Source organism: Euleptes europaea, chromosome 1 (genome assembly GCF_029931775.1).
Source record: "Euleptes europaea isolate rEulEur1 chromosome 1, rEulEur1.hap1, whole genome shotgun sequence".
Lineage (NCBI taxonomy): Eukaryota > Metazoa > Chordata > Lepidosauria > Squamata > Sphaerodactylidae > Euleptes > Euleptes europaea.
This window is the reverse complement of record NC_079312.1, coordinates 46,136,881-46,164,438: the sequence shown is the minus strand read 5'-3', so window position 1 is coordinate 46,164,438 and position 27,558 is coordinate 46,136,881. Positions and strand designations below refer to the sequence as shown.

The window sequence follows — 27,558 nt, the reverse complement described above, 5'->3', positions numbered from 1 at the left end:
TAGAATATTCCAGCTTTACTGCATTGCATGTGGAGACAATTCAATTTACTCACCATACATAAAGAGCTGACCTTTAGCAACATTACTTCCTCGAACATTTGCTGCAATACATTCATAAGAACCTTCATCTTCCTGCTGAAAATCTGGGATTTCAAGGATTCCTTTGGATGTGTTCATTATTTTGCCATCAGATCTTCTCCAGCTGATACGGGGAACAGGACTGAATTGAACATACTTCATTAGAAAACCAGAGACTCCAGTGAATCTAGACTTTCAATAAACCACTTCTTGGATCCAAGCTTCTTCTGAACAGTTATCTATGAGTGACTATTGTTGTAATGCTGCAGGGGGGGCATTTGGGGTTGTAGTGGGAAGAGATAGGTGAGAAAGTCATGTTTCATGGGAGGAAATTTTCCTGTACATGGAAACTCTCCATTGGATCTAAACTCTTGGGAATCTCATTGTCCTCTCTCCTACTAATCTATTTTTCTTTTTGTAAAAATCCTCATAGTGTCTCATTCATCCAGCTTCCATCTCTCCCTCCCTCCCTCCCTTCCTCCCACCAGCCAAGCAACATTTATCTGACTTCAGCTTTCCCTTGTTCCCTTCCCTTGGCAGCTTCTCCCGCAGCAAACTTTGGTCCAGTTGCTCAGTGTTAGCCACCAGTTTGGGCCAAATTGCATAATAAAGCTGCACTGGGCCAAGATGCATTGTGGTGAACTTGCAAGGACTTTTTCCCCATATCCCCTCCCCACATTATTTCCTCTTTTGCTCTTCCTGGCAGTCCACATATCCTTACCATTCCTTCTCTCTTTTCCACCCACCAAGGAACCTACCTTTTATCTACATGCCATCATCAGCTAGATTTATTATTTATTTTCTTAATTTATACTCCGACTTTCTTCACAACGGGAACCCAAAGCCGCCTACTTGATTTCTCTCTCTTCCATTTTATCCTGTTAACAACCCTGCGAGGTAAGTTAGGCTGATAACGTGTGACTGGCCCACCGTCACTCAGTGAGCTTCCACAGCAGAGTGGTGGGTCTTCCAGATCCTCAACTGAAATTCTAACCACTACACAACACTGGCTTTTGTGGGACAGCTGCTATTGAACAGCAGCAAGCAGCTAGTCTTGGGTAAATCACGGAAATCACAAGGTATCAAGGTACCTATGGTTTCTGCCAGGTCTGGCTCTGATCTTCCAACAAAGGCCAAAACAGCCCTGGAAATCCACCCCCCCTTTAATGGACGGAAAACAAGGCTTGAAATAAGTCAATACTGTTGTTGTTGCCCTGCAACAGCCACAGAGGATATTTGTTTCTCAAAGCACTCTCTATCTGGAAAAAGTGTGGCACAGTTTCAAAGTGCTGGCTTCTAGGCCAAGCCCAGTTGCACAGTGGTGAACCTGTAAAGACTTGCGGGAAGCACCTCATTTCCCCCCTGTATCTCCTCCCCACGTTATTTCCTCTTTCCATCCTCCTGGCAACCCCCATATGCTCACCTTTCCGTGCTTCCCTCTCTCATTCCCACCCACCCACCAACCTACCTTTTATCTTCCCCTCATCTGCAATTATATTTATTATTTCATTTATATATCATCTTTCTCCACAACAGGAGCTCAAAGCAGCTTTCATCATTCTCTTCACAACAACCCTTTGAGAGAAGTATGATTGAGGATGTGTAAGCTGGCCTTGGTCATCCAGTGAGTTTCCACAACAAATTGGTGATTCAAACCTAGGTCTCCATGATCCTAGTCTGAAACTTAACCACTACCCCCACTGGCTTTCATGTTGTGGCTGCTGTTGAATAGTAGGGAGCAGCAGGGTATCCATGTGATTGCTGCTAGGCCTGGCTCCATGAACCCTCCCTCAAAGGTAGGGTTTCCAACTTTCAGATGATGGCTGGAGGCTTCCTGGAATTCTGAGTGATCTTCAGGCCATAGAGATTAGTTCCCTGGAGAAAGTGGCTGTTTTGGAAGATGAACTCTATGGGATTATACTCTGCTGAGGTCCCTCCCCTCCCCAAACTCCACCCTCCCCAGGGTCTGCACCCCAAACCTCCAGGAATTTCCCAACTTGGAGCTGGCAGCCCTATTCAAGGTCCAGAGCAGTTCTGGAAAAAGCCCTCCCCCTCCCCCTGCCTTTGACTGGCAGAAACCAAGGGTTGAAGGATGGCAATATCATGTGGTTGCCTAGCAATAGCCACTGAGGGAATTTGTTTCTTAAAGCTGTAAGTGCAGCTTCTATTATGGGAAGGAGAGCAACCACCAATGTATTTTTGTTTTTTAGATTTCACATTTTTCTGCAAACCTGGGGCATTTTCAGGTTTGTAGAAAGATCTGTCTTTCCTGCTCATGTGTCCAGTCTTTGGATTTAAGTTTCCACATATTTGGTCAATTGAGAACTTCATAGATTGACGTTGTTACTATGCAGTTTAAATGACCCTGGTCAAAGAAAGAGATCAAAGAGAAAAATGAGAGATCACTTGTGTTCACAGAGACTGCTATATGTTGCTAAACAGGGGAAGTAAAGCATAGATTAACAGTGATGAACATTCCTGAAAGATTGTACAGTTCAATTCCATTCCCTCAGGCTGAAACAAGTAAGAATGTGAATGTGATGAGGGATGGTTGCGGAGAACACCACACAGCTCTCTCCCAAACTGTCCCTTTAAGAACAAATACTTTCACTTCATTTGAGTGGCTCATTAGGAATCAAAGTGATGAAATATTAGTCACAAACGTAAACAAAGAAACAGAGAGCCGATAAATTACAAGGGAAAATAAGCTGAAGAATGATGAGCAGAAAATAGGAACTGTGCAAGAGGCGCTGGAATAAGAAGAACTTGATAGACTAGGGAGAGGGCCGCCTTGTTTTGCATTTTTATAGCTTTTATCATTTTTTATTTATATTTGGATCAATGTACTTTATATGATAAAATACTCCAGTGTGAACATTGCTATAAATACTTCTTGAGTTCCTAGTAACATCAGAAAACACACAAGGCTCACTTTCATGATTTACTATGTCACCAGAATACTTTGAAATATTAATAGTCTTGCATTTCACAGTTGCCTTTCAAAGCAGAGCGGCTTTGCCATACCAGAAAAGCAGAGAACATTTCAGAGCAGCTTTTAACTGAGGCTTTGAGTCAGTGTGGCTCAGATTTGCCTTTGATGCTGATGATGTCACAGAATGATATGCAGTACTAACATTCCAAAAGTCCACTTCAGTTGAACTGTTCTAGTTCATGCAGATAAATAGACTTGCTCAGTAGATTGTGGCACAATCTTGAAATACATCTGTGATTGCAAAATGTCGGTGATTGAGCATACCCAAGTCATATGTCTATTCCAATGTACATAGAATGGCAGATACACACGGGGGTTGTGCTGTATCACGTATATTTAGTAACCCACGCTGTTCCAATCAACTCCAGATCATGATTTCAGGAGTGTACCAGGCTACAGTGTGAAAATGAAAATGCATGTTTTGAGCCATTTTATCCTAAGTGGGGACCTGCAGTTGGGGAGAGGCTGTGGCTCAATGGAAAATAATCTTCTTGGCATGCAGAAGGTCCCAAGTTCAATCCCTGGCATCTCCAGTTAAAGGGACTAGGCAGGTAGGTGATGTGAAAGGTCTCTGCCTGAAACCTTGGAGAACCGCTGCTGGTCTGAGTAGACAATACTGCTAGCTTACCCTTCACATTCAAAGACCGATAGATGTTGCAGCTAATGGGTGATACAGCGAGAAAAGGGGCAGGGAGCAGGAAGTGGAAATGGAGGGAGGAAAGCCAAATGCAGATGGAACAAGCCCAGAGGAAGCAGGAGTAAGAAGTTGAGGGGACAGGATTTCCCTCTCCTACAAATCTTTGTGGGTCTACTTTTCGCAGCTGTTGTTGGGGGTTAGAGTGGGTGCAGGAGCTGTCAGGGAGCCATCCTCAATCCTTGTGGATCCCACTTGTTTTTGTATGTTTCTCATCCAGATTCCATCACTGGTATCTAGAAACAGTAGTAGTGCTGTCTCATCCTTGTCCCATGAAACACAGATTGTTTGACTGGGAAGGAAGCTGTCTGGGTCTTGGAAGACCTTTCTATATGCCGTCCTAATGGCTTGTCCTCTTCTACAAGAATCTGAAAGCCACCAAGCTTTACTTCCAAAATAATAATGGACCAGATTAAAAATTTCATTGGTTAGAAGTAGAGCTGGATAGTGCTTTTCCACTGGACAGGAATATACCCAATCTAATTATTGTAAATTAACGTTACTACCCACATACCTTCTATTATTGCTTTTGTATGTCTCTTTTTCCTTCTCATCAGTTGCAGCTAAGGATGCCCGAACAGGTGCCAGTTCAGCTCACATTCTATCCATGAGTCGAGAACATGAGCTGATTTTCAGACTGGTTTTTCATCTGTTCATCGTACTGTTCACAGCTGTTTGGCAGGTTGCTTCACCCTATTCATTCTTAATAGTGCAGTGTAGCACAATCGGCTTCTCATGCATGTGCATTCTCATACAACTGAGTTCTACTCCTCCCTTGCTACACCATTGCACCAGCTGGCAGACAATTTAAATAGGCATGTAAATTGTTGATGAATCATATTGATGCTGGGTTTTCTTTTTAAGAAACCCTTACCATTCAGTGTTTGTCTAAATCGTCCTTAGTGTACATGTGTAGTTCTGTAAATAACAAACACAAACCTGTCTGGCAGACATTTGAGTCATTAATGCGGAACCAGACACAATGGGTGATCAGCTGACATCTGATCAACACAGCCAAACCTGAAAAGTTCCACATGTTCACAGCAAAACTGGCAACATCCCAATTTCCAGCCTCTTTCCTTTGATCAGAAAATGTACAGAATGAGGTGAAAGGGATGAAAGTTGCCGGTGGAAAATAGGGGATTCAACATACCAACCCAAAGCTTCTGACTCTTATTCCAAGTTCTGTGACAGAGGCAGGAGTCAATGTATTCCTGCTTGGAGGCTTTTCTAATAACCCTGTGTCTCCTGAATAATGACAGGGTATTGTTTCTTGAATATAGCTGCCAATATGGCCTATGGGTTGTGCTGTTATTTTTATTTGAGATTCTTTAATGAGATGCCAGGCATTAAACTAAAGCTTTCATTTATGCTGAACTTGTTGTTTACCTCTCAGCTATGGGTCTTCATTGTTATTTTCTACTTTCAATCCCTGAAGTGGAGTTGGACAAGGATATCTAAGCAGTTGTTGCATTGCCCTAATTGGATGTTTTCCAAACTTCCATCATTTCAGTCTTATTGTGAAACATTTTTCAACCAGGTCAAAGAAAAGATGTAATTGGAGCAGATATGTAGTAGATTGATACAGATCTTGGATGGCATTCATGAGACCATCACAAGTTCTTAAAATTATACCACACACTTAGCTAAGGGGGGAACGGAGTCTTCTCCATTCAAACATGGAATATGATGACAGAAAGCTTCATCCATTTTAAAGAATTCATCTTTAGTTTCTTTTAAACATAAGCTCAAAAAAGAAAAAGAAGAGAGAGAGAGAGAGAGAGAGAGAGAGAGAGAGAGAGAGAGAGAGAGAGAGAGAGAGAGAGAGGAGAGAGAGAGAGAGAGAGAGAGAGAGAGGAGAGAGAGAGAGAGAGAGAGAGAGAGAGAGAGAGAGAGAGAGAGAGAGAGAGAGAGAGAGAGAGAGAGAGAGGAGAGAGAGAGAGAGAGAGAGAGAGAGAGAGAGAGAGAGAGAGAGAGAGAGAGAGAGAGAGAGAGAGAGAGAGAGAGAGAGAGAGAGAGAGAGAGAGAGAGAGAGAGAGAGAGAGAGGAGAGAGAGAGAGAGAGAGAGAGAGAGAGGTGACAGTCTTGGACACCCTGTTCCTATGCAGCAAGGCCCCGTCCAAGCCACTTCTCATTAGCTGAGCCAAGTGTCATCTGTTCTGAGTTAAGTTCTACTGTCAGAAAACCTTTGTGTCAACTATCTCCAGCTTCTTGTGCTATTTGACAACTAACGCTTCAGCTTATCAAGTCCTCTTACAATGCTATGCTCAGTGTAGGTACAGCAACTGTATTTTTTGCAGTAGTTTATTGATATGCACAACATCCATATACAGTATTAATTACCTAGGAACTTTAAATTACTTTAGATTTCTCTGGGGGGAAAGAACTTTGCAGATTTTGTGTCACTGAAGAAAGATCTCCTCCTTCTCCTCTTCCTCTTCTCTAGAGATTTGCATTCACTATGAAGTGATATGGTCTTTGCCCCTTTTGTGAGCCTTCTCATATTGTCCAGGAAGCTTCCCCCCCATGAAGACCAATTGCATAGTAATGCCAGATTCTTAGGATGGAATTGCTGGCATGCTATGTAAACGTGTCCCAAAACTGAATTATGGGAGCTGAAGCATTTTATATTCCTGGAGTCATCTGGGAACAGTTATGATAGAAGCAGGAACCACATTGCTCCAGGTACGTGCAATAAAGGCTTCACTCCTACGCATGGGTGAATAGACATTCTAAACAAAAATGCTATCCTTAACAGAGTTATATCCTTGACTTCAGCAGGCTGAGAAGGGTGTATATCTGCTTAGGGTAGCAGTATAAATACTTAAGAATTAACTGGTTACAAAAGCTATGCCAACTTGACATATGACTCTCCACTCATTACAAAAGACCTCCTTCATAGTGATTCCTTGGAGTAGAGCAATGAAAATATTTTAACAGGGGGAAAAATGGACCCTTGTAAAATGAACATATTAAAAATTCATACCAAAAGAGAGCGGTTTTCCTACTGCTCATTTTAATAAAAGTGTCAGTACTTTATGAGATAATTTAAGCAGTGTGGAAAAATAAAGAGTGAACTAATGGCAGTATTCCATTTTATGATGGTAGTTGTACAAATACCCATTAGCAAGTAGTCCTATACTTACAGGTGTTTATGGGTTTGTTGGACTAATAATATAATCAGAACTATCTCCTTTGTGAACAGGACTATATATGATGTTTTCCCCCAGGATAACGGATGTATTTTTGTGAAATTAAAAAAAAATGATAATGAAGACAGTCTCTTCTATTACGTTTAGCTAAAGTGTTTTAAATACAGTCAACTTGTTTTGGGGCTGAAACGAACCTTTGTGGAATTTTCAAATTATACCAATCAACTTTTTGCATGAATAATATCAAAGCAAACGTACTATAAAACTGACCTTAAAGTATTAATACTAGGGTATCCCAAAGCAGATGTGTGGTGTCAAACATAAGCACCAGCCGAGATTGCAGTACCCAGAAAATCCCCCACTCCCAGTACTTAACCAAGGCCATGTCTGCACTGCGCGTTTGCAGCTCCAATTTCTGCGGGCTTTCTTTGCATGTTCCCACTTCATCTCACCCGAAGGATTCTGAGGACGTCTCCAGAGCACAATTTCTCTGGGTTAAGGGCATCCGCTGATACAGCGAATTAATAAAATAAAACGTCTTCCACACCCGGTGCCTTAAAGTGGGAACATGCAATGTGTGTTCAATCCACTTCCTGCTGCCAGCCAACCCCCGCACTCCCCCCGCCTCCCTTACTAACGCTGGACCAATCGCCGTCCTTGCTTGGAGTGCTGACTGGGCATGCGTGGGAGCGTGCTGGTCTTCGGGCTTATCAAATGCAGCGGAGAAAGGCGGCGCAGTGGGAACAGAAATTTACAGTCATTTTGGATACTTGTGTACTGGATGCATGTAAATTGCGAGGTAGGTTGCTAGTGCGTTCACGGGCCAGGTAAGTGGAGGATGCCTTTAAAAAGCTTTGCTTTAAACATCCTTCCTTTGGATATTCGTTTCCTCCATGGGTGGTGTTGCCATAGGTGCTGGTGTTCAACTGCATATAAATGAACACATGAAGCCGCCTTATACTAAATCAGACCATTAGTCTATCAAGTTTGGAACTGTCTATTCTGCCTGGCAACAGTTCTCCAGAGCTCAAGTAGAGGGAGGTATTTCATATCGCTTATTACCTGATTCCTTTAACTGGAGATATCAGCGATTCAATGAGGAACCTGTATGCAAAGCAGATGCTCTACCACTAAGCCCCACCCTATGTCTGTACTTTATACCTTCAAAGAAGGGCTACTGTGCCCTTTTTTGTGTTTGCAATATCACCCTAGATCAAATGTGGCATCTTTGGGCCTTTCAGCAGGGTTTGGATTATGTCTAGTATCCCCATGTCGAGATTTCATCACATTCCCTGTCTAGTAATACCTCACATTCATACTTAAGGATAGATGGAATCACATTCTAGCTGTATCTGAAGAAGTGAGCTGTGGCTCATGAAAGTTCATACCCTGCCAGAAATTTTGTTAGTCTTTAAGGTGCTACTGGACTCCTACTCTTTCTTACTCACATTCATACTGTCACAGTTGCACTACTTTGGGTGGCTGCAACAGTGTAATGTGATATATTGGGTGGTTTGCTGCACCACTACAACATTACATATGATGTTCCATAGACACATCTGTTCTCTGCACTCAATTCTTTCAGCTTTTTGCCTTTCTATGTGGCCAAGTCCATAGTACCCTGACCTGGATGGCTTAGGCTAGCCCAGTCTTGTCAGATCTTGGAAGCTAAGCAGAATCAGCCCTGGGTAATATTTAGATGGGACACCACCAAGGGAGTCTAGGGTCCCTATGCAGAGGCAGGCAATGCCAAACCTCCTCTGAAAGTCTCTTGCCTTGAAAACCCCAGGGGGTCGCCATAAGTCAACTGCAACTTGACGACAAAAAAAAATTGACTGTGCATTACATACAGCTGCTTGTGTGTGATTACAATCCTGTTCTCCTTTGTTAAAAGCAGTATTCACTCTTGAAAAAGGCAGAGGTACTGGATAGCTCACCACAAAACAGTACAGGTATAGTTGTCAGTCAGTTAGTCGTGTTTATTGTGCATGGCCATAGCCCTTTACAATCGAGACAATACTGCAACCATTAAAAGTCGTAAGATTAAAATACATCAGTTTGGCTCCTTTCCCCATTCGATGGCTTTCTTTGCCCTGATTTTCCTGGCTGCAAGGCCATAAAGTGCCATTTTCCGGGAAACAAAAGGGTCAATATTGGAAAGCAAGAAAATTAGTTTAGCGGCATCAGATAATAAGTGGAAAGTGGAAAGAATATTTGCCAGGAACTTGAACACACACATGAACACACATGAAGCTGCCTTCTACTGAATCAGACCCTTGGTCCATCAAAGTCAGTATTGTCTACTCAGACCAGCAGCGGCTCTCCAGGGTCTCAGGCAAAGGTCTCAGGCAAAGGTCTACTTACCTAGTCCCTTTAACTGGAGATGCTGGGGATTGAACCTGGGACCTTCTGCATGCAAAGCAGATGCTCTACCACTGAGCCACAGCCCCTCTCCTTATTCTGAGGCTCGATGTAGATAGGGCAGGCCAGGATGTAATGGAGTAGATCTTCCACTGAGCTACATTGCTCAGTCAAGATGCCTTGTATACAGTACTGGTATAGTTAAAACATAGTCATGTGTGTGCATATGTTTGTAAGGAACAACAAGTTGTTGCATCTGTGATGCTTTACAGATCATCACAAATTTCCTTGTACTTTGCTATAAAAAATGAGCACAGTGCATAAACGTGCGTCTATGGTTGTGAAGATAAATCTATAGTATGCCTGAAAGCTCCGAGGCACCTAAGAACCCAGGGTGTAGTCTCTCTTTTTATTTATATTCTGCAGAACAGACAGCAGCCTCAAGAATCCATAAGTTACCAAATTAAAAAGAGAAGAAGAAAATATTTTCTTTGAAGTGACAGGTCTAGTCACACTGGACATCAATTTCAGTTTGACTGAAACAACAGAGGAATCCACAATAAGCAAATCCTGTATTGTCTTTCAGCGGAAGACACAAGTAGAATAATACTAAGTCAATCATGCAGTATCCGTGTCACATCTCTCATATCACCCATCTCAGGGCACTTCACAATAAAATTAAATTTATGGCTCAGATAATTAAGACCATGCCTGGTTAAACAAATGAGACAAAGCAGAGATTAGAAAGCCGCTGCTGGTTTTGGCGTCAAACACTGACATGAGAAAAGAATTAGGTTCCAAAAGGGCATAATAATTAAGCAGATCAAGCTCTCAGTCCTACTTCATTCTCTAAACCGCAATCCTAAGTGCATTTATATGCAGGATAAACTCCTGTGAAATCAGAAAGATGTTGAAGTGGATATGTTTAGAACACTGACATCAATGTAGAGGAACCCAAAGGAGTAATCACCGAGAAACCCACTCAGTTTTCCCTGTGAGGAAAAGGATCGAGGGGGGAGGGAAACAGCTGAAACTAAATACTCAGAGTTTAAACCAATGATGTGATCATTCTCCAGAGACAGGAATGACCCAGAGGATGGTGAATACAGGTGAAAGAATGTAGATTCAAGACCAGAGGAGAAGACTGAAATGGAAGGTAACAAGTTTGATGATTACCGTATATACTCGCGTATAAGCCGAGTTTTTCAGCCCAAAAAAAGGGCTGAAAAAGCCGGCCTCGGCTTATACGCGGGTCAATACGGTAGAGGGGGGAGGGGGAGGGGGGAACTTACCGCCGTCATCGCCGCTGGGCCCGCGCACCTTTCCCCAGCCGGCAGGAGCCTTCCCGGGCCAGCAGGAGGCCCCCCAGGCCGCGCCGCCGCCCCCGCCGCCCCCGGGCCGCTTCCTCCAGCCGGCAGGAGCCTTCCTGCGGCCGGCAGGAGCCTTCCCGGGCCGGCAAGAGGCCCCTCCAGGCCACGCCACCGCCACCGCCGCGCCCAGGCTGCTTCCTCCGGCCGGCAGGAGCCTTCCTGCTGCTGGCAGGAGGCCGTGCCGCCGGCGCACCCGCACGGCTTCCTCCGGCCGGCAGCGGCCTGGGGGGGCCTGCTGCAGGCGCAGGAAGGCCGTGCCACCACCGCCGATTCGCCTCCTCTCCCGGTGAGTAGGGGGTTCAGGGGCTCTTCCCCCTCCCCTCCTTGGATGGCACTGGGGTCGGGGTGGGTTGGGGTGGGTCGGAAGGGCCCGGGAGGCCAGCGGGAGGGCAACCTGGAACAGAGGCGAGATAATCCCAGCGCTCTAAAATGGCGGCCGGTAAAAGGAATTTTTACATTGCCGGTAAAAGGAATTTCTTATTGACCCTCCGCTTATACGGGGGTCAATAAGAAATTCCCTTTTCTGGCCTCAAATTTGGGGGGCCGGCTTATACCCGAGTATATACGGTAAGAGGATCCTGAAAACATAAAGAAGCACAGTGAAAACATAGAGGGTTGAAGAATCTTGCCTGATGAAGGGCATTGGCAGCTGGTGAGGAAACTGTGAATGGCCTTGAGAAGCATCCAGAAGACAGAGGTAGATCCATCTTTTCTCACACCTTCCTAGACTAAAGCTACAGAAAACCCAGGGAGAAGGAACTTTTTCTCAGTCAACAGGAGAGGGCCTTTGCATATAGAAAGCAGCTGAGACACGGTTGCCTTGGACTCATAATCCATTTTCACTTTTAATTCTGTAGAATTAAATGAGGTCTCTGTTTAACTAACAGTTAATAGCAGACTAAAGTAAAACCCAAGTTTAACAGGATGGTGCAATGAGAACTTGACACCAAGGATAGACATGACAGGGAAAGAAGTTGAGGAGCAAGAAACTGATTAGAAAGAAATGGCATAATGAAAGAGGAAATATGTGCATTTCTAATGCTTAAATTTATGTCCCCCAGTCCCAAGCTAACAAAGTGTCACCAGAGAGATGTGGACAATAGCAGTCCTATCCTAAGGATAGTCACGCCTTTCTACATCCATTGAAGTCAGTGGTATTAGAATTGTACAACTCTGGTTAGGATGGACTATTAATCCCCTAACTTTTATTGATTTATTCATTCATGCATTCATCAATTCCCTGCCTTTCATGACAATGGGAACCCAAAGCAGCTTGCCTTTTTCTCCTCTCCTCCATTTTCTCCTCGCAACAATCTTGTGAAGAAAGTTCGGTTGACAGTGGGTGCCTGGCCCTGGCCCCAGCTCACCCAGCAAGTTTCCTTGGCAGAGTGAGGCTATGAATCTGGGTCTCCCAGATCCTAGTCGGACACTCTAACCACTATACAATCTCAGTAGTGGCACCAAACCTCTGGTACTCTCTTCCCAGGGAGATTTGTCTGTCCCCTTCTGTTGGCATCTTCTGCCAGCGGATGTAGTTATGTTATTGATTTTGATGACAGATCGGGGTGGGGTGGGGAGGATTGTTGGACTGAATCCCTCCCATACATCCCATTCTAAAAAAGATACCCGAGAGATCTGTGATTGGTTCAACCACAGTTAGTAGAGCTCCGTGGATAGCTCGACCACAGTTTGCACAGGAATGTGTTTACACAATCCCCCTCACAACATAAATATGAGCAGATCTACAGATTCTGAATGTGTAAAGTTGTTGTGAGCCACTGTGTGTGTGCGTAAAGTGCCTTCAAGTCACAGCCAACTTATGGCGACCCCTTTTGGGGTTTTCATGGCAAGATACTAACAGAGGTGGTTTCCCAGCGCCTTCCTCTGCACAGCAACCCTGGTATTCCTTGGTGGTCTCCCATCCAAATACTAACCAGGGCTGACCCTGCTTAGCTTCTGAGATCTGACGAGATCAGGCTAGTCTGGGCCATCCAGGTCAGGGCTGTGAGCCACTAAGGAGTGGTAAAAATCTGTGGGAGTTTTTTCTGGGTAACCCAGTCCAGCAATCATGTTCTTCCTTCAGAATTACTTCCATTATTCATATGTGGAATTATGTAAGTTTAATTGATTAATTATATCATTAATTGACTAAAATGAATACAATTATTCAGCTAACATTCCTTTGGCTGGGTGACTGGGTTCATTTAAAATTGATTTGCATTCACTCCAGTGTTTCTTTGCAAATTGAGCTGCAACTGTGATTTTTGTTGTCTACTGTGACAAACAGTTGCTTTCCCCCAAAATCGTAAACTCTGCAGTGGTAGTAATTTGGCTAAATCTTTTTTTCCCCCAGTTCCCTAATTGGTCTTTGTTCTGTCAGGTACTTCACTATAATTGTGTCTTCTCCTGTCAAGTAATGTAAAAGACAGCAAAAGCTAAATTAATCCTTTGACCTTCAGCTTTTGAAACTAATCCAGCTAAGAGATAATGCACACAATTTGTGTTTTCGCTCATAACAAGGAATGAAAAGGAGACAGGACAGAAATAGCATTTCACTATTGGCCTATCTTTTTTTACACCGCATCTAAAGCAACTTTTCTAAAGAAATAAAAACACTTTGTGAAAAGCAGTTACGATTTTGCATGGCTGGTTTAAAGCAAAGCAAAATAACTTGAAAGGAACTATTTTGTCACAATACAATTCTAGAAAAATCACAATAAAAACTAAATTATGAAAGAAAACATACAATTGAAATTTCTGAGATGAAATTGGAACGAAGCAAAGTAGCTGATAACAAAATCATTTCTTGTTTCTTTTTACACATTTTTACACCTATATGTCATAAACTATATTTATTATTATTATTATTTCTACACCTGATTGATGCCTTTGCTATACTTAGAATACCCATTGCCTCATGTAACCCAATTTCTTCATTTCGGAGGAGAATAATAATCTAAGGTTAAATCCACACAGGAACAATTGTTCCTAGACCCACTTGGTGTAGATCTTGGTATGGCTGATCAGCAACTTTTGTAACAAATCAAGAGACAAAGCAAACTGCAGATAATGGTCCTACGGTATTCTTTTAAAACATCTTTGGTGAAAACCTTTGCCCTGATTGCCATTTTGAGGAATTTTTGGAGAGCTCTTGCAGAACGATTCTGCAGAATGATTCTGCCCCCAAAATATACTAGGTATTAGATCTAAACTGCAAGCAGAACATTGAATAGATCTTTCCTGCTATACTCAAAATTTCTCTTGAGAGTAGTAAAACGTTAAGAACACTATGGGATGCAACACATGGTGAAATAATAAATGTGATCATGTGTGAATAGAAATGATCAGCAAGGGCTACTGTGGATCCATCCCATTACTTTTAGTTATTCTGTTACCATCTTCATTAGGCTTACCATGTGCCTGGATGAGGCAGATGAACTCCTGCTCCCACCCCCAATTGCTCACACTTGATCAACTGAGAAAAATGGGAGGAGAGGAAATGATGTCATGTCATCCACAATATTTTTCCGCCTTTTTTCAGTTCAGTTGAATTTGAACTGGAAACAGCCGAATCAGGGTAAATTTGGCTGATTTCCAGTTCGGATAGAACTGAATCGACAGCACTACAGGGCTTGTCCCATGTGAATGTTGTGTGCATTGCGATTTAACAGGTACATTAAAATATTTCACTAAGCTTCCAGATAGCATAATGTACCATCTAAATAATTCTTCCATGTATTTTACAAAAAAAATGTGTAGTATGAAACTTTTTGTGTAAGACAATCTACAACAATGATAATTCACACATATACTGTAGAAATATGCAACATGTTTTCAAAAATATGTTTATTTAAATCTGAATTATTTTGGCGACAATTAATATGCTAATGCACATGGGTTAATAATACATTATTTAGGAGTGTAGTGTTTAATAATAAACTCAATATCCAAATACGTTATTGTTCCTATGTATCATGACTGTATGAGAGTGTAATACAGATTTTTTTTCCATCCTAGATTTCAGATGGCAAAAATTAAGACATACATGTTAAAGCAGTATAGAGTGCAGAAGTTTGCAGCTCTCTCTCAAGTATTGGGCATATTTTCAATTTTTTTAGAGAAAACTAAAGTATTTATACTTTTAAATTCTATAAATATGACAAATAAGTACCATTTAAATGCTACCTAAATTATAGATGATGTATTTTATGTTGATAATAAGTAAAATAAATTTAGGTTTGATAGGAAAGCAAGTTTTGTATATATTCCATTTCCCCCCCACATTTCCATTTTAATAGGAAAAAAACATCCTCCTATAGCTACAAAATTTCCAGAAATTTTATATCTCTAGAAATAACAATTTCTTCCTTTAGCCCCAAGATAAATGGTACATTTTATAACTTGTTAGGCTCAAACCACATATTATATGAATTTGCATGGACATGAAAGCCAATGATTCCCTCCTCTTTCTCCTTCCTCTTGTTCAGGAAGAGCTGATTCAGTATGATGATGATGGTGATTTAGAGTGAAAAGGTTGTTTTCACTGCTGTTCCTTTGCTCCAGTTGCCCCCACTCTCAACTGCCTTTCCTTCAACAGGAGCCCAAGTGTCTGATTGCTGTTGCAAAACCAAAAAAAAGTCTGGACCGTGACTGCAGGCACATGGAAATCACCCCCTGACACGTCTTCACTCCAAGTAATCCCTTCCTGGTTGTTGGGATCTAATTGTATACATTTATGTGCAGTTGGGCCCATCAGAAACATTCTCACCCAATATCATTACAATGATTGTAAAGGTAAAGGTCGTCCCCTGTGCAAGCACTGGGTCATTCCTGGCCCATGGGGTGATGTCACAGCCCAACGTTTACTAGACAGACTATGTTTACGGGGTGGTTTGCCATTGCCTTCACCAGTAATCTACACTTTACCCCCAGCAAGATGGGTACTAATTTTACTGACCTCGGAAGGATGGTAGGCTGAGTCAACCTTGAGCTGGTTACCTGAAACTGACTTCCGTCGGGATCGAACTCAGGTCATGAGCAGAGCTTGGACTGATCATGATTGTAGCAGAGTCAATATAGTAGATGGTTGGATCCAGCCATCTTTTCAGCTGGTGCAAACAAACAAACAAACAAAAAACCCACACAAGAACAAGGGTTCCTCTTTGGCCACGCAAAAAATAGGCTGTTCGGGAGATCTTAGGGCCTGCACAGAAAAAAAAGGTATGGGGGATGGATGGGGACTGTTTCGTAAGGATGGGAATTGGGCAGGAGTGAGTGAAAAGCTGGCTGGATCCATCCCAGAGTCTACAGTAGGCTTGACAACCTCCAGGTGGTGGCTGGAGATCTCCCACGATTATAACTGATTTCTAGGTGACATAGATCAGTTCCCCTGTAGAAAATGGCTGCTTTGGCTATTGGACTCTATGGCATTGAAATCCCTCCCTTCTCCAAACCCTGCCCTCCTCAGGCTCCACCCCCAAAATCCCCAGGTATTTCCCAACCCGGAGCTGGGAACCCCAGTCAACAGAAATATATGATACGTATTGAAATTTTTACTATTTATTTTGCTCTCTGACTATGATCCAAGATCCCTCTTGTTTCATAGACAAAGAAAAACTCAATTGCCTTACCCTGAACATTGGTTCATGTTACATTTGCCTAGGCTGGCTTACTTGAAATAAATCCCATATGTAGAAGCACAGGTATATTTCTTTCAAGTGTCAAAGTGATCAGCATCTCACACAGAAGAATTCAATTTGCTACCACAAAGAAAACATTTTTAATTGGTATTATTTCAGAACACTGGAATTTTGCAAGACTGTACATATTTGGCCGGAGGAGCCCATGTAGGTTTGGCTACCAGAGAAGTGTTAATTACTTATTAGAGTTAGAAATGAAAAATTAATGGTTTGTTTGGAAAGTCAGCCACCCTATATGACCTGATAGCAATGGAAGATCGAGGCCCTGCATTGTCAGACCAGTGCCTTGGTGAGATGCCATATACTTTCTTCAATGTGAATTCCCAAGTGTGAATTCATTAAATTAAAAAAAAATTAAACCTTTCCTTGACTATTGGGTATCCATTTTACTCACCATTGGTACATGGTATCATGTTATTGTAACAAACAATAATTATGCTTAAAAAAGAAATTAAGATCCTTACTTTCCAAGGGCAAAGCATTCCAGTTTAACAGGTGAGCCCTTTGCTGCATATGATGTTTCTGGAAAACGCACTTCAATCTTTGGCTCATATTCCCCCATCGCACCTGTTGAACATCAAAACAACAAACACTCCAGTTGTGCCTCAGACCTGTCTACTACAACAGAATTTCAGTGTAAAAGATAAAGTTGTGGCCTTACTTGTTCCCATGGAAACTAATAAGTGTCTTCCAGTGAGAGCAAGAGTGGGCCTCTGAGGAGAACTTCATCACTGTGCAGATGCCCAATATGAAGTCTACAAATCAAATCACACAAGTAAGTTCCTCTTGATCTCTTGACCCAGCTTATCCAAAGAGGTCAGCACTCAGCAGTCCTCAGGCAGCATACTGTAATTCTTTCTAACTTTTAAAACTGGTTGATTTGCGGACAGCATGAAGCTTAGGCTTTTTATCCAGGAACGTTTCCCCGTGGTCACCCCCCCCCCCGCCGACTGCTTCGGGGCTTCCTTTTGATTTTGCATGCCTTTCCCGCCCGTCAGAGGTCGCCTCGCTCTCCCCGCCCGTGTTTTCCAGATGCGGTTTTAGCCAGAATCTGGAAAATGTGGGCAAAACATGCAGAGAGAGCGAGGCGACCTCTGACGGGCAGAAAAGGCCAGCATAATCAAAAGGAAGCCCTGAAGCAGTCAGCGGGGGTGACTGCAGGGAAACATCCCTGCATAAAAGGCTTTAGTCGCAAAGTCAGATGCGCTGAAAATCCAAAGCACAACTCCAAACATCTTGACTTTACATCTCTTGCAACAAAAAGAACACAATCAATATCCTGAACTGAGAAACTGGGCTAATCTGGAATTAATCTCAGCAGTTTTTGATTCCAGCATTACACCAGCTATTATAAGATTATTATAATTCTTTGCACACAATTACAGTGGATTACACAGTTTGTTCTTTTGTTCTTCTTCTTCTTTATTTAATGCTTTTAACTATTGTTTAATTTAGGATCAACAGTACATGCCAGACCTGCATAAATTGTGATCTAGCAAGTTAAGCCAAGGATGTTTTTCTGATGTTCCAGCAACTGGGTTCATGCAGGGTTTTTTTTAGCACTCAATGATAACTTAGGTGTGTGACACACTATCACCAATCAAACACTAAAGGCAGAGCTTTCATGTTACTTGGCATTGCCTAAAACAAATGTTGGGGGGATGGGGCAGCTATTCCACTCATAAATTAGAATTCAATAATAAAAGCCCTGCATATTACCTGTCTGTTCATGAAATCACAGTGCAGGGAGGGAGAGGAGGGATAAGCACGCTGGCCCTGCCTCTGCTTCTGCGAGTGGGAAAAGTCATTTGCATAGTGTAAACGTGTGTAAGAGATGGCCCCCTCCCGGTGTTCATGCCCCATTTAGAAAGCAGTGTTGCTGATCATGGGGAGGGAGTGTATTCCTGGGCAATTCTTAGGGTTGCCAGCCTCCAGGTGGTGGCTGGAGATCACCCACTATTACAACTGATCTCCAGCCGATAGATATCAGTTCACCTGGAGAAAATGGCCGCTTTGACTATTGGACTCTATGGCATTGAAGTCGCTCCCCTCTCCAAACCCCACCCTCCTCAGGCTCCACCCCCAAAATCTCCAGGCATTTCCCAACCCGGAGTTGGCAACCGTATCAATTCTACCACTTGTTCACGTTGTGTAGATGACTCAGTGATCGTGTGGAGGTGGGTTCAGGGCCAATATGTTCATGCCTGCTCTCCCTTCCCATACAGTGAGTCAACACAGGTTCAGTTTGTCTGCCCAGGGCTCCAGTGAGGAGGCATCAAGAGGAAAACATGTATGTATGAAGAAGCCTATGTCCTTATTCTGTGGACTTTGTGCCCACAGAAGTGGACATTGCCTCAAAGAACATAATTTTTAAAACCACTACTATGCCAAAGAGGGACCTTAGCATAAAGGGACAATGCTATACTGTAGGTTGATAAACAACTGGAGGCCCAGAAAGGAAAATTCTAGTTCCACAAATCAGGTCTTACAGTATAGCATAGCTTTTACAGCAAAGTCCCTCTTTCAAGCGATTATACATTTATACACTAATTCTAGATCTGAGACAAATGGTCTACAGCATTTGTTACTATATGCTCTGAGCACTCAGAATACACTGTGAATGATCATACTTAGGAAAGCAAGCCATTAAAAAAAACTCTTGCTAACAGATTTATCAGCTATATATTTTCCACTGTGAACATTTAATTAAAGCACTTTGTTACAAAGGATGCCTTTCACGTTAGTTACTAAACCGGATTGGCTCTAGCTTTCCCCATTTTAGATCTGCACAATAAAAGCCTGTCACATCTGAATCGGAGTGTTCCTGGAACAATATAATTAATACAGGAATAAAGATTCTTCTACCATGTCTGCTTCCATCACAAACTGTTTTGGTTTACTTTTGGCATATCTATTCTACACGTGAATTGGTTTAATAGTCTTTTCCTGAGGACTGGGGTTTTCCTGAGATCTGTTTACAATTGCTCCCCTACTGTAGATATGCCCACACTATTCCCTCATGAGATTTTACGAACAGCCAGATCCATCGTACAGACTCACGCGAGCCATTGGTCTAACATAAACGAGTAACACAAATCTGCCTGTTAGACAACAATGACTGATTGTCACGTCACAATTAATGCATGGTGTCAATGACCAATTAATTTAGCTTAGTTAGGATTGTTAAAACTTACCATCAACACGAAGTACAAGTGGTGTAGGTGGGCCCTGCATACTTTGTTTAGCTTCTGTGTTAGTTACAACACATGTGTAATTGCCCACATCAGAGGGTTCCACTTTGGCAATGTACAGATTCCCTGTCTCTTGAGAGACAAAGCGCCGATTGTCCTCCTGAACATATAAGGGATTATCATTGAAAATCCAAGCATAGGACAAATCTGGAAAACATCAAACACTTATTACACATATCTTCCTAACAAAACTCTGCTGTGAGTTTTAGCATTATTGGAAGAGATTTTTTTTTTTTTATGAACCACTTCCATGATTAATTTTTGATTAACGAAATAGCTAATGTCAAGTTTTAAAAAATGGTGGATCCTGAACTGGAGTATCACAAGAATACATATATCTTTCTCCCTCCCCCCACACTGTCATCCTCCTGTGCCAAGTGCTTTCTTATCTTTACTCTCAAAATGCTGAAATGCTACAAAACCTGTACAAAAAGAAAATACTAATTTTCCTTTTCATTTGTCCAATGCAATGACAGTGGGTACATCTAGGTACAATGATTCCACTGTGCAAAATAATGGAAAGTGGAATGCTTTAAAATCCAGTTAGGGATTTGGGGTGGGAGGAATAAACCCAGTTCACACTAAAAGGTAAAGGTAAAGGTCTCCTGTGCAAGCACTGGGTCATTCCTGACCCATGGGGTGATGTCACATCCTGACGTTTACGAGGCAGACTTTGTTTAAGGGGTGGTTTGCCAGTGCCTTCCCCAGTCATCTTCCCTTTACCCCCAGCAAGCTGGGTATTCATTTTACTGACCTCGGAAGGATGGAAGGCTGAGTCAACCTTGAGCTGGCTTCCGTTGGGATCGAACTCAGGTCGTGAGCAGAGCTTGGACTGCAGTACTGCAGCTTACTACTCTGCGCCACGGGGCATATCACGGGGATATGTTCACACTAACATATCCAAAATTAATTTAACGTAGATTAAAGAAATGACTTGGACAAATACAAATTAACCATGATAGATAAACCTTTCATTGTATTTAACTCAAGCATATTATTTTTCTAGTAGAGATTATTCACACACTTGAGAATAATAAAATATTGTCTAACCAAGAAATGGGGGATCATTTATGTATACATATGTGAGGAGGATCTGAATAGTGCATAGAAAAGGAACTATGTTTTTATATCCTAATGGCTTTCTTTCCAAGTTGTTGGATGTAATACCTTGGATTAAAGTTGCAGCTGATCAGATTTAGACTGGATAATAGAAAATACCTTTACTACTAAAAGATGGGCTTTTGTGCATGGTAACAATATGTAAGAAATTATTTTAATTAGATCTGAAAAATTGTACAATTGCAAGTTGTTGGATTACATTACCCGTAAGAATCTTCTAATCCTATTGTCTAAGTCGAGTGTCATTGTGTTGTTTTCTCAAAAGGGATTTCAAAGAAATTGGTGCACTTCACCCTTCCCCTTCTTTAGATTGTTTCATGGCAGCAGCCTTGTGGAGGCAACTACAAGATAAGGGCTTTTCTACATAACAACTTTCTACATTCCTCATTTTGGTACGTATCTGTGGATGAGGAAGTATAGAATAACAGCGCTATGGGTACTTAAAGTTCAGGTACAACAGAGTCCGGTTAGAAAGGCATTATGGTATATGATCAGGATGTTGGACTAGGATCTGGGAGCCCCATGTTTGAATGCCCACTCTGCCACTGAGTTAGGGTTGCCAATCTCCAGGTACTATCTGGAAATCTCCTGCTATTACAACTGATCTCCAGCCGATAGAGATCAATTCACCTGGAGAAAATGGCCCCTTTGGCAATTGGACTGTATGGCACTGAAGTACATCTCCTCCCCAAACCTTGCCCTCCTCAAGCTCCTCCCCAAAAACCTCCCACCGGTAGCGAAGAGGGACCTGGCAACCCTACACTGAGTCTTGCTGGGTGATTTTAGGGTGGTCACTCTCTCTCAGCTTCATGTTAACTCATAGTATAGTTGTCAAAATAACACGGGAAAGGAAAGCTTCTCCATGGTCACCCAGGGAGCTTTATGAGCCCAGGAATCACTTGCAATAATCTAACTATTGCCTTTCAAGTAAGTATGTAGCTAATATGTTTTAAAAAGAGTATAGCATTTAGCTTCGTAGCAACAATCATGGGCTGTCAGTATAGGCAAACTCTTATTACAATGAGCTCTTCAGTGTCCAAAACCCCTATCCAAACAAATGCCATATTTTTCCAATCATGCTTGACAAACTTAGCATTTGTATTTACATGTGGGCATTCTGGGTGGCTGTCTGCATTATGCATAGATTTTTAAATGCACTTGTGGGGTTTTTTTTAGAACTGTGACAGACACAATGTACAGTTGCTATCTCCTGCAGTGGAGACTGATACTAGAGGAGGCAAGGCCGTATGCAGACTACAAGAATGGACATCATCAACCGCTGTTCAAAAACTTCCTTCTGAATACGCCTCAGGCATTTTTGGCATCCCACTTTTTATCTTTCAGTGCTTTGAGGATGGAACAACTTACGAACTAACTTTTCTTCTCCTCTTCCCTGCAGCTGCCTCCTTTAGATACTAGTCGCTCACCTCCTTTATGAGTCCCCTGCCACTCTGATCTGTCTGACTCATTGCCCTTCTGTTTGGTGCCTTCTTTTCACCTTCTGTCACAATTGTTCCTTCCTGCTGTCTGGAGTTTGACAGCCGACTGTGGAGCTCTTTCTATCATGCTCCAACAGTGGCAGGAGTGGCATGGAAATTGTATTTTTAATAAAACATAGTAAATCAGAAGTTTTTTGAAATCTCGCAGTTTAGCATTCCTTAATTAAATGTATAATTCATGAGCTTGGAACTTTCTGCCAACTGATTCATTTTGAAACCTCGTCTCTTTCTCCCATCCCAAGTCCTTACCATCATCAGTGCCATTTTAAAAACATTATTTATGTTTTCAGATGCAACATCAGCACGGTATGATAATGAATTTGTAAACACCAGTGGTTTCTGTGAAATTTTACGCTGACTTCCTATAATATTATGTGACTATAATTAGAAACAGCATGTCACAGGGGATCTATCAAGGATGCTTCCCTTTCAAAATCTTTTTCTAAAAACTCTATACCATGAAATACAGTTAGGAAGTTAATAAAATCTAGCAAGCGGAAGTTTATGAAATCATGCATCTTCAAGATGTTTTAGGCACCATATTCGTAAGAGTACTTTTTTTTAACCAAATGCCTTATGCAATTCCTTAACATTGTGAAAACATGTATTTCAGATCCATACAAAGAATATAACATCACGTTAATTAGAAAAAATATCACAAAAAGCTGTGAATACCAATTAGAATTTTGAAAATATGTTTATGATGGGATGGCAAAGAGAAATAAAAGGGCCTCACCATGACAGGAGATATAAATAAGGCCAAGGCTAATAGTGCAAAATAGGTGAAAAAATGTTATTACTCAAAATAGAAATTCCATATGTGTTTTGCTCAAAAGGCTTCTTCAGTTAATGCAATAGTCCTTCAAATGAGCATAAATGCAATAGTCTTTAAAATTAGAATTTATGCTCATTTGAAGGACTATTGCAATAACTATAGATTCCCCCGAAGAAGCCTTTTGGGCAAAATGCATAGGGAATTTCTATTCTGAGTAGTAATTTTAACCTATCTTGTACCATTAGCTTTATTTTTATCTTTTGTGATGGAATAGCAACAGAAAATATAAATTATGAGCTAAGGATCATTTGTATCTCAGTGATCACTGAAATTTCACCTTTTTAGCCCATTCCTGAGCCTCAAGGACAAAAGTCCTTAGGAGGCCAGGAAGGGGATGCGCCAACGTTTGTGCCCCCTGCACTGGCACCCATGCCACTTACTTCATCCAGGGTGTAACAGACATGGGTGGGGAGACCCAGACGCCATTCTCCCAGCGCTGTCACAGCAGCGCCACCCAGGGATGCTGGCGGGACCTTCCGCCGGCGTCCCACCGGCACAAAGCCCCACACCGGTGTCTCAGGGGGCATTCTCGGGGCATGCCGGGGGCGGAGCTGCCAATAGGCAGCTGACCCCTTTCGCCATGGTAGACCAATGGCGAGAGCAGCGTTGCTGTGCCAGCTTTTTGCTGGCACAGCCTTGCTCTTTTCAATGTGGCAAAATCCCCTATTAAACATTCAAAAAGCTTTTTAAAGTTTTTCGGTGGCTGGGGAACAGCTTTGGAGGCACCTCGACAGCGCCTCGGTCACACTGTATCCAGTTACCGAAGGCTCAGGAATGGGCTGCCCAAGAAATATGGATTAGATTAGGTAGTTTCTTCTTAAGTAAACACATCTGGGGAGTGACAAGAGACACCCTAAATAACTTTGAAAAAAATAGCTCCTGGAAGAGGAATTCCTCAAATTACTATGATGTGGCCTACAACAAATTTTGAAGTGAATTTTGAGATACCTTTGTCAGGTAAAACACCCAAGGCAATGCAAAGGAAGCCAAAAAGAGTTTTGATATGACTAGCAAATATTTTTCAGAGGTAAGGGGTTGCACATCTATAGTTTTGAAAACTTAGTTAAACTATTCCTTTCGCTTCCTCTAATTTGTTATGATATTTTATTACGTAAGATCTTATCCATAAATGTTTATAGTTACTGAGGCATTTCCAAAGAATCCAAGAACAGTTTTAATTAAGCTGAATGCTACAATCTGAAATCCGCTCCAGGAAACTTTAGTTGCAGAAGGAGACAGCCTGCCTCTTCATGGACTTCTAGCCAACCACGGTTGTGATCAGATGTCTTGCTATTAGTGTTTTGCACTTTTGCTAAAAGTCAGTGTAGCTAATCCATGCTCAGAAACATGGTTCTGAATGCAAATTGTTGTCACAGAATGAAGGCCAATGTGACTTTGAACTAACAAAGGATTCAGGAACATTCATTACAAAACAAAATTCCTGTTTGAACAAATGAATCTGCCTTATACTGGATCAGATCATTGCTGCAATTGCCTCACTATTGTTTGCTCCGACTGTCAGCAGCTCTCTTGGGTCTCAGGCAGAGGAAGGGCATGCTGTCTGAGTCCCTTTATCTGGACATGCAAAGCTTGCACCCAGTCACTGAACATGGCCTTTTCTCAAGTGCCACGTCAGACCAGGGCATTGGGAACAACACAAAGCTAGCCCCAAACTTGATAGCTTTTGTCATTTTATTTTCCCTGGCTTAAAGCACACAACCCAGGTACTTATAACCAGGTTGACACAGAAACAAGCCCTTATACAAATGTAACAAATTCTGTATCATACCACAACAAATCTAATCATCATACAAGCTTACAAAAATACAAATTACACACTACAAAATACAAAATCCAATTTTCCAAAATCCAATATGGTATACAACCAACACATGCAATTTTCCTATATCCACAAAGGTATGTATTTTTTCTTCTTCCGGTGCAACAGGTATGTATCATCTGTATATTACATAAGATTCTTTTTTATAATTTTTCTTTTCCTTCACAGGTGTCTGGTAGAAAAGGAATATGATCATTTCAGTTCTTTCTTCAGTTTCTTCTCAAACCCTTAAACTGCAAGTTGGTATATCCTCTCCAATATTTTCACATATCTCCCATGGGTAGCGTTAGTTTCATATTATCTGCCAGCAAGTGGTTAGTGTACTTCCATATACTTCTAGGTTCCCTCCTGGGATACCTCAGGAGTGGTATAATATAGAATTTGTTACATTTGTATGAGAGCTTGTTTCTGTGTCAACTTGGTTGTAACTATTGTATACACAGACGTGTCTATTGCTGCTAACATCCAGGTACTAGCTGGAGATCTCCCACTATTACGACTGATCTCCAGGCAAAAGAGATCAGTTCCCATGGAGGAAATGGCCGCTATGGCAATTGGACTCGATGACATTGAAGTACCTCCCCTCCCCAAACACCACCCTTCTCAGGCTCTGCCCCAAAAATCTCCAAGTAGTTCCCGACCCGGATAGGGTTGCCAACCTCTAGGTACTAGCTGGAGATATCCTGCTATTACAACTGATCTCCAACCAATAGAGATCAGTTCACCTGGAGAAAATGGTCGCTTTGGCATTTGAACTCTCTGGTATTGAAGTCCCTCCCCAAACCCCACCCTCCTCAGTCTCTGCCCTCAAAATCTCCAGGTATTTCCTAAAGCAGAGCTGGCAACCCTAAACCCAGAGCTAGCAACCCTAGGCCCTATCCTTTCAAGTAAACTTGGATGCCAATCTAGTCCAGGTGCACAATACTGCACAGGTTATGTGACCTCTGTTCTCCTCTTTGCTACCACCCCTTTGCAAGCACCAGCAGTTTATCATGCAATGTACTAGGTGGCTGCCGCCTGAGAGCATGTAGCTTCTATGCAACGCCTGCTGCAGATGAAGGAAAGCTGGGAACTCCTGAGTGGACAGAATTAATAGCATCTACATACATTTTATCCAGATTTGACAACATATATTTAAAAAACACGCACTGTTTTAAAATGTCCATTTTTCAGAACTGGGTGGTAGCATCTCTTTTTGCCAGTTATAACATCCAGAGAGAGTCAGGATGTTTCGAAAACAATATTTTTTTTCTTGTTTAAGACATATTTTAGTAGTTGATTTGGAAATATATTATGCTGTTTTTAGGGGTACTATAATGTATGATTCTGGCACTCATGATTCACTAGGAAGTGAGAGAGAGAGAGAGAGAGAGAGAGACTTTTCTGAAATGCAGAGAGTTTATTTGCAATGACTATTGTTCGTTCTTTAAAAAACTGCATGGCTCTGTATCCTATATTAAACACTATATTTCAATAATCCATGCCACTGTTTACATACCAACTTAGTTTTAATTCATTGTAAATCCATTTGTTCTATGATTCACTTCTAAAAATAATTACTGATATGATCCATACTAGCACATGATCCATATTAGCACAGATGTGGAATAGATGTGTGATGAGACCCTCCTTCCAGCCACTCCCTGCATGTTAGGCCATTGTGGGGATTGAGAAGTCTAAGTGCACATCATTTATCTCTATTGAGCCCACTGCTATTCCCTTTCAGCCCACCACATTTTGAGTAAGGGTACCAAGATTCTCTTGAGAGGAGGAGAAGAAGGAAAAGGAGGTTTTCTTCCCCTCCCCACAACAGACACTCTGTGAGGTAGGTGGGGCTGAGAGAGCTCTAAGAGAGCTGTGACTAGCCCAAGGTTACCCAGCTGTCTTCATGTGTAGGAATGGGGAAACCAACCCAGTTCTCCAGATTATAGCCCACTGCTCCAAGCTACTGCTCTTAACCACTACACCACGCTGGCTCTCACCATGTAGGCACCCTACTGAACCTAAGCACTGCTGCACTCATGCTAATATGGATTGTGAGCCATGATTTTCAATAAATATGCATGCTTAGCACATTCTCCTGATTTATGCAGGAAAATGAAGTGACAAACAACACAAAACACCAACTATTACCTCCATAGTGTGGTGGGGTGCCACAAAGTAGAACGACTCCTTGCCCCTCTCTGACTGATACGGTGCTCCTTGTTTTGGTTTCAAAATTTTCAAGATCTTAAGGGAAACAGTTAAAAGTCTGTTAGATTTACCCATTTTCAAGCAATGGAGCCAGTGCTGTTATCCATACTATGGTCACAGTCAACATATCCCCCCTCATCTTGTTTATGGTGTCCTTTTGACTATAAGCAGCCCAACCTTTCAAAAATATACTGTGAATTCTGTTATGGAGGGAAATTGTAGCTAGGCATTTATACAATGAGAAAACATTTATTTATTTATTTATTTTAAATGTATGCTGTCTGGTTGAATGCTTACTTTTTTTTAAGGAAATGAAGATTAAAAAAAAAAGTTTTGTCCTGTCACACCTGTTGTGAACATTCTGCCAAAGTCATGGGAGGACATGCTCAGAATTGCAGTAAGGGCACACACAAAAATGTTTGTACATTGTCATGGCCGGGGACAAGAGATGGCCTCAGAGAGAACAGTTCCATCT

General features: G+C 42.0%; 1 protein-coding gene across 1 annotated transcript in view; it reads right to left on the bottom strand.

Annotated features, from left to right (window-relative positions):
* The window catches only part of CNTN6 (contactin 6), a 187,164-nt gene that overhangs the window by 73,795 nt on the left and 85,811 nt on the right, over nucleotides 1–27,558 (bottom strand). Inside the window, exons 3-6 of the mRNA XM_056846756.1 lie at nucleotides 27,024–27,119; nucleotides 19,541–19,744; nucleotides 16,811–16,913; nucleotides 54–220 (exon numbers count right to left, since the gene is read on the bottom strand). Of these exons, the coding sequence (XP_056702734.1) occupies nucleotides 54–220; nucleotides 16,811–16,913; nucleotides 19,541–19,744; nucleotides 27,024–27,119 (570 nt within the window). The remainder of the gene's footprint in view (nucleotides 1–53; nucleotides 221–16,810; nucleotides 16,914–19,540; nucleotides 19,745–27,023; nucleotides 27,120–27,558) is intronic.